At 37.8% G+C, this 11,438-nt stretch overlaps 1 protein-coding gene across 1 annotated transcript in view; it reads left to right on the top strand.

Moving 5' to 3' along the window:
* The first annotated feature begins 3,235 nt into the window (after positions 1-3,235).
* Positions 3,236-11,438, top strand: part of pcdh2ac (protocadherin 2 alpha c) — an 18,047-nt gene continuing 9,844 nt past the window's right edge. The window contains exons 1-2 of the mRNA XM_037675290.1: positions 3,236-5,803; positions 8,282-8,346. Of these exons, the coding sequence (XP_037531218.1) occupies positions 3,251-5,803; positions 8,282-8,346 (2,618 nt within the window). The 5' untranslated portion in view covers positions 3,236-3,250. The remainder of the gene's footprint in view (positions 5,804-8,281; positions 8,347-11,438) is intronic.

The following is an 11,438-nucleotide window of genomic DNA, read 5'->3' as shown; positions in this document are numbered from 1 at the left end:
TGCTGTCCTCTCCTCTTTTTCAAGAGCCAATTGTCTTGTCTAATAAAACATCCTGACAGCCCTCAGCTAGGGCAACAGCTGGCTAACAGCTGAGCAGCTGGGCAATACTCATAGGAAATTCAGGAAAGTGACAAGAGATTGGGAATTCAGTGTTTTAGACTCAACGATTGATGAGGAGGGACGTTCTGATGTCCTGTTTGTGTGTTCGTTTAAAAAAAAAAAAAAGAAAATTGAAACAAATCAGCCAATTAGCTTTTTAAAATTAGTATGTGATGAAGCGAGACGGACATCTGTCTTCAGGTGGAATTTTGTTGATAACATTATCTGCAGCACCCTTGAGTAAACAATAAAATAATCTGCTGCACAGAGGCATGCAATTAATAGGAGAACAGATGGACAGATTGTGCACAGGTACAGGCATTACAGTTACAAATGTCTATAATGTGCATGAGGAAAGAAAAAAAAAATCTGGTAGGAGAGATATATGTTCAATATGTGCAAAGGTAAGGAATGAACCTGTTCTGTATTTGTCTTTGTCTAGAAAATTGTCACTTTTCTTCTTATATTGTGGCTGCAAAATATAAGTTTAAAATGTGCCTTTGGGTAAATCTGCTAAATGTTACAGTTGCCATTTCAGTAGAACATGTTGACACTTTGGTTTCTGTAAAGAAAGTCAGTCAGTCAGGCAGTAAAGCTGTGCAGCTGTATAATAATGCAGTGCATGACAACATGTATTAAATTAACAAAAAAAGTAAACAATACTTGATGTTTGCTCATGCTGTTATTCTAATCTGAAGTATAAGCATCCCATTTGACCCTGCTTTTTTTGAGTAGGAAGGTTTCTGTATATCAGACCATCCTTTAGCACCACCAAAGTGAGTCACTATCTTCTCCCCCGTCTCCCCGGATGCCAAGCTCTGTCATCGCCGTGGGCTAGTGTAGCGTGGGTGAGAGTGGCAAAACACCAGAAAAAGGAAACGATGATGGTTGGTAGATGCTCAACTTTGTCGTCGTGGTGAAACTAAATGGATTCAGGGTTTCACAAAAGCAATTCTGCATAACAGCACCTTACACTTTGTCTGTGCCCCTTTTAACACTGCACATGATTAAAAGTGGGGAAGTTAATTGCATTTTATGTTTAAACTTTTTTTTTATTCTTATATAAGAACGAAAGGAAAGGCTTTGCACATTTGACCAAGTCTACTGTATAAAAACATAACGTGTACTCGGTAACAATCCACTTACTAGATTTCAGTAACACTTTTTAATCATTTGAGAAGTACTAATTATTGCTCGCCAGTGATAGCAATAGTGTTTTGCCTGTGTTAGTGTGTGTTTGTCTGTAAAGTTAACAAAATATCATACGTTTTATAAAACTGTCAGAAAGTGCACAACTGATTAACTTTTGATTTAATCCTGATTTAAAACTAATCACCTTAGAAAACACAAAAAAATAACCCAGTCAGGTTTACAAATATCAAGCTAAAAACTGGTGTGGTTGTACCTGAGAGTCATTCTCAACATATACTCTGAGAACTGCACATTTACACAACATTGTTGTGCTAAATGTTGGCATTTACTATTGATGTCAGCTATTTTTGTTATCAACATACCTCATAAATCTGTGGACAGATTTTAATGAAACACTAAGAAAGTAATAATCATATGTACATGTACAGCACATTACATTTTGGAGTCAGCGTAGATCAAGATGGCTGCAACAACTAACTGTCTTAGCAACTTAAAAAAAACAAGCAAACATCAGTTTTAAAGTTATTAGCTAAATATGATGTGGAGGTGTTCAAAACTGTTAACACATCAATTCAAGATTGTGTGAAATACTGGAATAGGTGATTAACGCTATGAGTTCTTATTAAAAAAAGTAATTTAGTTTAACAATTGGACATGGAAGGTTTCAGATATGCATTCCTTTAAGGAGTGCTAGGCCTTTAATTACTGGTAATTTCAGTTTTGTAAGAGGAGCATGAAACAAACAGGGTTTTGTTTTGTTATATGGGACTTTATATATATATATATAATTTTATTTTATGACAACATAGCAAATATAGCTTTTGACTCTTGACTCTTCATATTTTATTTCTGGATACTACTGTAGTGTGCACTGTACTGTAGTGTGACTGCGTGGTTGTGTGTGTGTTTTGTTAGTCCTGGTGTTCTTGCCAGATGTAAAACAGGGTCACATCTGAAGCATCTTGTCTGACCCAGTTAAGGTGGTCACCAGTGAACAACTACGTCACGACGTCACATTTGTGCACTTTCTTTTTTTTCCTTTTATTTTATTACATGCTAGAAGGAAATAACTTCTGGCATAAAAGTCTCTTCAAAGCTACAGCACAAGCATGTAAAAGTTATATACATCTGCAAAACATTGTTGCTGTGAAACAGATGATTGCATAAGTGAAAGAAAAAAAAATGAATAGGTTCAAAAAATGTAATTAGTTTAATTGCTTATGTAGTGAAATAAGATTAGCATAAGTTATCTCACTGCTTGTCTTATGGTTTAACAAAACCAAGTTATTTTACTCTCGTGAGATTTTGCAACTAGATAAAAAAAAAAAAAAAAACATTGAATATAATCAGTCTAGGACTCAGCTGTGTCGAGTCGTTGCTCCCTTGAATTTTAAATGCTTCAGTATTTGTTGCTGTGTGTGGTTTGCTCTCCCAGTTAGTAATTGGCAGCCGTGAGGAAGTCTATCCGGCAGGGTGCTTCATAAATCATTTTTTGTAGCACAGAATAGGGCGGTGGCACTGGCAAAAAAAAAGAAAAAAGAAAGACCGATAAAGAAATGGCTGGTTTAAAATCACAGACTCTCCTTTTAAGTGTCCACACACTCATATGTGTTAATAAGACAAGATATCTGAGTATTTATATGAGGGTTATATTTTATTTGCTGTTCGATCGGAGATGCTGAAATGCAGCCAGAATCTTTAGAGCGACTGGCTTCAGCCCAACCCCCCCTCCCCACTTTGCCCACCGACAGCATCACCGTCACAGGCAGAGAGAATGAGAGAAGGAGCAGCAACAGTGGAGATGAGACAGCTTTGCAACAACAGATAATAGGGGAAACGCGGATACACGGGATACAAAAAACAAAATGCAGTGTTTTACGTGCATATAGAGCAATGCAGCGACTACTCCTCTGATTTTCATGAGGCGGGTGGGGACCCGCAGCAAGCTGAGAAGGCGGACAGATTTATCCAACTCATCTGAGAATTCTGCCTGCCTGCGATGGCCATGGTGATACGATGCTGTTATAGCCTAATGGAGAATGTGCCTTTTTCTTTGTGCCTGTTTATCTTCGCACTCGGTGGCCTCTCAAATGCACAGTTACAATACTCCATTCCGGAGGAGCTGGAAAATGGAGCGCAGGTGGGTGACAGCATCCGAGATTTGGATCTGGACCTGAGAAAACTTTCCACCCGGCGCGTCAGGATCAAGTCAAGCAGCGGGCGGAGGTATTTCACCATCGACCACAAAACCGGGAAACTGGTGGTGAGTGACCGCATTGACCGAGAGACTGTCTGTGAATCCGTCGCTCCCTGTTTGCTCAGCCTGGAGGTGGTTTTGGAGAACCCGCTGGAGGAGCACAAGGTGGAGGTGGAGATTCTGGACGTGAACGACAACGCGCCGCAGTTCCCCCAGGACGAATATCAGCTGGAGGTGTCGGAGTCCGCACTCACCTCGTCCAGGTTTCCCATTGAAGGAGCTCAGGACGCAGACGAAGGTTCCAACTCTGTGAAACAGTACCGACTCGGTCCAAACGACCATCTAACTCTTGACTCCATGAAACCATTTTCTGATAACAAGCAAATTGAGTTGATACTCAAAAAGCCTTTTGACCGGGAGCAGGTGGCCTCACACCAGCTGATCCTAACGGCGATAGATGGAGGCACACCACAGAGAACTGGGACAGCCAGAATCAATGTCCGCATCCTTGATGCCAATGACAACGTGCCTGTGTTTGACAGTTCCGTGTACAAAGTCAAAGTGCCTGAAAACTCATCAAAAGAGACACTTGTGATCAAGTTAAATGCGACAGACCCAGATGAGGGCTCAAATGGAGAAGTATTTTACTCTTTTAGCAGTTACACACCAGAAAGAGTGAGACAGATGTTTTTATTGGACACACTCACAGGGGAAATTAGGGTGAAAAATAATCTAGACTATGAGGAGACCAACTCCTATGAAATGTACATACAGGCAATGGACAAGGGTCCAGCCCCTGTGGCAGTTCACTGTAAAGTAGTTGTAGAAGTTGTGGATGTCAATGATAACATCCCTGAGATTGTACTGTCTTCACTCTCCAGCCCTGTGCGTGAAGATGCCCGGGCAGACACAGTGGTGGCATTGATCAGTGTGAATGATCGTGACTCTGGACAAAACAAACAGGTCAGCCTAGAGATCATGCCCAATCTGCCTTTCAAGATCAAGTCCTTCAAAAACCACTACACCATTGTCACAAATGCTTTCCTGGACCGGGAAACCATCTCATTCTACAACATCACTGTTACTGCTGTAGATGGAGGCACGCCACCCCTTTCTTCACAAATGACCTTCAAGGTTGATGTTGCAGATGTTAATGATAACACACCTCATTTTGAGCAGACCTCATATACTGTTTATATAACGGAGAACAATGCTTTTGGTGCATCTCTGTGTGTTGTCAAAGCAACAGATGCTGATGCTGCGGAAAATGCTCGAATCACCTATACCATCCTCAATGACAACAATCACGGCATCCCTGTAGCCAGCTTTGTCAGCATCAAACCTGATACAGGTGAAGCCTACACCCTGCGAGCCTTTGATTTTGAAAAGCTACACGAGTTTCATTTTCAGGTTAAAGCACAAGACAATGGTGTGCCTCCTCTCAGCCGTGTGGCCACAGTATATGTTTACATTATGGATCAGAATGATCACTCACCTAGGATTGTCTCTCCTGCCAATGGAAGCCACATGACAGAGACAATAATGAAAAATGAAGAAGCAGGAGTACTGGTTAGCAAGGTGACAGCACTGGATGGTGACGCAGGGCAGAATGCTTGGCTGTTTTATGCCTTGGATCAGACCAGCACAGATCTCAATCTGTTTAAGGTGCACGAGTACACAGGTGAGATCCGCACCACAAGGCGAGTCACTGAAGATAACTCTACTACCTTTCTTCTGACTGTTGTGGTTCGTGACCATGGTGTTCCTCCACTCTCCTCCACCACCACCATTCATGTGCATGTGATGGAGCTGCCTCCTAAGTTGACGCCTGACATGAAGAGCATTGTCAGGCATGACAGCAAACTAATGTTTTCCCCCATCACTCTCTACCTCATCATAGCCCTATGCGCCACGACTTTTGTATTTCTGGTCACAGTCTTTGTTCTGGCCATCGTGCAATGTCACGAGTACTGCACGCAGAAGGGTTCCTGCTCCCCATGTTGTGTCACCCAGAGAAGTATGCCTGACGGGGGTGCCTCAGCAGGTGGCGGAGGGGGAAGAGCCACAGGTGGTGGTGGTGCAGGCGTAGTAGGACAGCAAAATGCCAATGTGGCCCTGCGCCGTGACCTCAAGGTGGAACCTCATTACATCGAAGTGCGAGGAAATGGGTCTCTGACCAAAACGTACTGTTATAAGACATGCTTGACAGCTACGTCAGGAAGTGACACGTTTATGTTTTACAACACGGGGAGGCCACAGAGTGGCACCTGGGGCTCGGGTTATGTCACCAGCCACAGTGGGCAGAGCCAGATATTTGTACGGCGTCTCAGTATGCCAGATTCAACAACCATTCAGGTGTGTGTCTGAGGTGGTATATGTCACATTTTAGATTCACAGATTGTGAAAGCACAAGTTATGCATACTTAAATTGCATTAGGCGTCTAGTGGAGTATTTGCACTTAACATATTACAATGTTGTTTTTGAACCAATTTACATGTTCCTCATGTCTATAGTTTCCTTTATCATAGTTCATCATATATCATACAAGAGCAGGCTTGCACATAGGTAAAACAATGAAAGGATGTCAGTTGAATATACATTATATCCTGTTTCTTTTGTTTTTACTGCATTTTCCTTGTAAAGTAATAGGTTGATTTAAAAAAAAAGGAAACTCAAAGTTATACACACTTATGTTTACTGTTAAACAAATAATACTGATATCATAAAACACCCATAATGATATTTGCCTTATAGTCTATGCTGGTCTGCAGAGAAGAAAAGGTAGTGGAGAAGAAAATGTATTTAAAAGCAATAAGGAAACTATTAACGTTGTTGTGCGGCAATCACCTAATACATTCCTCATTAAATGCCAGTCATGTTTGTATTTGCTGTGTAATTAAATAGCAGCAATGTGTTGTGCAGCACTGCGTGTGGATTGGCTGCTGAGAAGCTGATGAGGCGGGGGATAAAAAGGTGATTGGACACAGTGTTGATGGCGGAGGTGTGGGCTCTGTCTCCATGCAAGGAGTTTTCACTCAGGAAGAGGCAAACGAATAAGAAAAGGCCAGAACAGTTCTGGTCAAAGCCCTGTTCTGCTCTTTATTTATTTATTTTCACAGTATACATAAATCAGAATGTCAGTGTTTGAGCTTAGATCTTTTCTTTTAGTTTACTCTATGAAAGGATAACATTCCAGTTTTGCCACTTTATTATCCATTGTACTACACTGTGGATGTATTTATATTCCAGGTGCTTTATACTGCATTTGTGTGTGTCCTTGTTTATGTAATTATATTTCAGCTCATAAATATCACATGGCCAAATAGACCAGTCTCCCTTTTGCCAATGCTTTGCAGATAAAGAGCAAACAAAGCAGTTCAGTTCCATTAGTATACAATCTGTTTTTTTCTTTTCTTTTCTGTTTTTAAAGATATGATCATGTGCATTTTGCCAAAAGTAAATATATAGTATTTTGTCAAATATGCAAATAGTGTCATTCTGTTTTTTTTTTTTTTTTTCTTTTTCTTTTATGGATCCACACACTGATTGCTTTTTGATAAGTAACTGTCTTTATCTAATCACACTCAGTTTCTTGTATCGATGCTGCAACTCTATTTTTCACTGTGGACATTTTTTTGCCTTTGTTTAATGACTCCAGGAGAAATAACAGGCTTCTCTCATTAAGCTTGAGTATTGAATTTCTAGTGTGATGAATGTCCGCTGCAGACTCATAGAGGTCAATACAGCTTCGGTAGCAGGTGAACATCTGTCAAATTTGAAAGAAAATTAGATTGCAAATGGGTCTCTCATGAACTGCGTGGCGAACCAGGGAGAATGTGGTGTCCTTAGCCAGGTTGTTGCAGATCTGTGGGGGTTGAGATGAGAGAAAATGCAATATCATCTTGCTCAAATGGTCAGATTATCAGCCTATTGCATTTTACTGTCAGTATGATTTCTCAAGAGGCTCTCAACTAAAAATATATATTCTGTCATCTAAAAGTAATGGTGTTGTTTAGGTTTGCATTTCCAATAAGCACAAAAACAAACAGGGCTTATCTCTAACTGGTTTCAACATTGCTGAACTCTCGTTTCCTGTTCTTTGATAGCATAACTGTCTGAATTGTGTTGCTGAGAGGGTTAATTTGATATGTGCCCTCCTCTCCCTCATCTTGGTTCCACATGTGACCTTCACAAAACTGAGATGACAGGGGGTGGTGGAGGGAAATATAAACAGGGTTCTGAGCAGTTGCTATGGTGATATCTGTCACAATGGCTCAGGCAGGCAGTGAAATTCAAGGGTTTGATCAGCATCATGGCAAAATAATAGAGTGGAACAGCATAGTAAGGAGGATGGTGAATGTTCAGTGTTTTGATTTTATTTATTTTATGGGATATATTTTTTTGTACATTTTATAGTATGAATGACACAAATGCAGAATAAACTTCCTCTAAATTCATGCTGCTATCAATGCATTTAATACCAGTAAAGCATCACAGTAATGTTTTGAAAAGAGGCTGTGCCACAAGAAGATGCACTCTGGATATGTTGCTGTTGGTCGTCTGTATTAGTGGGCTACTGGAGAAAATTCTTTCAAAGCCCCTTTCTTATTTGTCAAAGTCAGAGATTGAAGAAGGGAGCGGTTGTGTTGATGGGAAGAAATGTGTGCATCAACAAAATTACAATATTCTGCTCATTAGTCATTTCTCTTCAAAGGCAGGAGGAAGCTGTATGTGTGGCGCACATCCACTATAGTTCTCACCATGATTTATTAATGAGACCGTGTTGGCTTTGCCGGTACTTAAGACTGAATTCCTCTCATTTTCTCTTGCAGCCCAAGGTGCCTAATACAGACTGGAGATACTCAGCCTCTCTGAGAGCAGGAGGTGTAATGCAGAGGTAAGCAGTTTTCACTTTTATTAATTTAGTTTTTGTGCAAAAAAAAAGTTATTCACTTATCACTTTCTTTTTATAAAGCCTAGGATCTGTTAAGTCCAACACCATTTTTCTGATTGGTCTGAAGATAACTTAGAAACCACTTCAAACATTTTGACATTAAACATAAATTTGTATATGAAACAGTTAACATAAACACCTTTGTTATGTCGTTAATGTGCTCTGTGATAGAGGTTTAATGTTTTCAACATTATATAATAAGGCAGCGAACAATTGTGTTAAGTTATTCTGCAGGACAGGAGATGAGTTCTCTCATCCTGTAACAAAGGTGAAAAAAAATTGAATTCATGATGAGACATCCTCTGCTCTCATTAGTGTTTGAAATTATTTTCTCTTAAGTTTGATCATGTATTTGCAGTTTAGAGAGCCAATTTGAAGGTAAAACCCATTCACACTTAACAAACTTTCCATGTATGTTTTTTTTCTTTTTTTTTTCTTTGTTTGTTTTAAGTTTTATAAAGACAAATACTTCAAAATGACATGGATTACATAATTTATTTCCACAGGACATAAAACACTGATATTTCTTCAGAAATGTGCCCGTCTATACAAAAATGCTTTGCCAAATGACAATAATTGGGCTTTGATCCAATCAATGAAATAAATAAATAAATAAATAAACTTTTTATGCTAAATTAAATTAATTAAACTCACATACCATACCATACCACTTTATTTATAAAGCACTTAAAACAGCTACAAAGTCAACCAAAGTGCACATTACTGTAAAACTATTATAATAATACAGTTGTGTAAAATTGGAAGTATCCTTCCATTTATTAAATTACACAATTTTACTTGACTACCCAATGTTTCCACAAATATATCAAATGTGAAAGCAGCTAAAAGTGCTCTGTTACCATAGACAGATGGACAACTTACAGGAGGGAAAACAAGCAGAGATATTCAGTGATGTATGAAAAGCAAGCTGTCAGGTGGAGAAATGAAGCATCAGGTAAACGGAGAGTGCTGCATGACCACAGTGCTTATTGCATTACCCAGAAGACACTGTGAACCATGTGAAGGGATATGGCAATGTAATTACAATTCATTTGCAATTCATTGAGTCCTATGTTCGTTCCATCATATAAATCAAAACATTTATAGATATAAGATAATATAACTTGATTTTGTACTCTCAAATGAAAAAAAAAAGTTAGGATTTCAACTGCATTTAGAGATAAACTACTGATTTTTGTGGTTAAGATATAACTGTGAGACATATTTACTCATATAGGTGTCTGTATATGTTTATGTTTAATGAAGATGTGTTTATTTAGGTTTGTTATACTACCAATCTGCAAGTAGCATAGTATTTAATACTCTATTATAATCTATATTATCTTTGTGAACAAGTTTTGATGTTCGTGCCATATTAATATCATTGAATCAGCTGCAATTACTTATACAGGGTCTCTTATAATAGTTGAAAAATATTAATGAGTTAATGAGATTGAGTGAAACATTAAATATGTTTCATGACTCACTGCTGTCTGTTATGTTTCATTAGGACATCTCAGATTCCTTTTCATTTTATGTTGCAACATAGTTTGGCTTTGCAAGAAAATCTTTGGAAGATTATCTCCAAACATCATGCCATGAACTTGATTTTGAACAAAAATATATTAAATGATGTCATTGACGTGTTAGCATTTTCATTAGGGACACCAGCTGTTTAAAACATGATGACATATTGATTCTTTATACGTTTTAATTTTGCCCAAAACATCTTTCTGAGAACTAAAACGAAGAATGTCCATATTGTGCATGTTGTAAGTTTAGGGTTTTGTTAAGTGATGTTTATATTTATAATTCATTTAATCCAGGATGATAGGGTTTATTATTATTTGTTGCTGAAAAACAAAAGCAGATTGTGATGTTTTTGCTCTTGTCTGTGGGTGTATTCATCTTTATATGTTTGTTTATTTATTTATTTATTTATTTATTTTTATATCATAAACCAATAGATGCATTTTAATGAAAAGGAGAAATGATCCATTTGATGTACTTTTACAACTGATTAACCTTTGGAGACAACCCAATATAAGACTACCATAGGTAACTGACCGTACAAACAAATGGACAGAAATTTATATGAAACAGTCTATTTTTTGGTTATTGACTAAAAATTAAGTGTATTGGCTGAGAATCCATCAATCCAATCCATCAGAGCACAAATTGTGTGATGCTTAAAAAAAAGTACAATTAACAACTTAGAGTAAACTCATTTTGTCTGTAAGCAAATTAAATCACATGTACTTAAATTAGACTTGTAGAACAATATACATTGAAATTTACTTATCCAACTGATTAACTGTTCAAGTCGCTCTGATTTAAGGTGGTTGCTACAAATGACTAATCATGGGAAATGCATAAATGATAATGCATTCACTTGTATGGGTAATGAGACAAAAGAAAATGTTTGGTTTTAGTTCAGTCATTCACAAGTACTCTGTTATTACATAGCTTTTTTTTTTTTTTTTTTTTTTTAACTTTACCACTACAGTTGCAGTCAATTCTATTCGTGTGTTACCAAAAATACTTTATGGATCACTAGAATTTTCACTACATGGTAATAATTGCAATTTCAATTATTTGTAGTAGTGTTTATGCTCAGCTGGACTTTGTTTGCACTGCTCTGCTGAACTCACCTTTTGATCAAATATTTGCAACATTTTTCATGTCCAATAACATTTTTAGATACACAAGACTGGCTTTAAATAGTATATTTATTTGTTAAGATAAACTAGGTTCATAAAGTAAGAGCTTTGGTTTGCAGTTTATAGGTTGTGCTTGTTTACTGCAGAGCATAAAACATTTTCCAGTAGAAGGGAGGGTGCTGAAATGCACCAGACTGGGTGTTAAATTAGAAGATGGGCCATCTGCAAGCTGTAATCCAGAGAGCATGAAGCAAATGCTGTGTCAATATGTTCTAATCTTAATCTGAACATTTATTATTTATTTCTTGCACTGTCAACTATGTGTGTGTATATATATATATATATATATATATATATATATATATATATATATAT

Source organism: Nematolebias whitei, chromosome 4 (genome assembly GCF_014905685.2).
Source record: "Nematolebias whitei isolate Nwh7 chromosome 4, NemWhi1, whole genome shotgun sequence".
NCBI lineage: Eukaryota > Metazoa > Chordata > Actinopteri > Cyprinodontiformes > Rivulidae > Nematolebias > Nematolebias whitei.
Note: the sequence above shows the minus strand (reverse complement) of the source record. Positions and strands in the feature narration are given on the sequence as shown.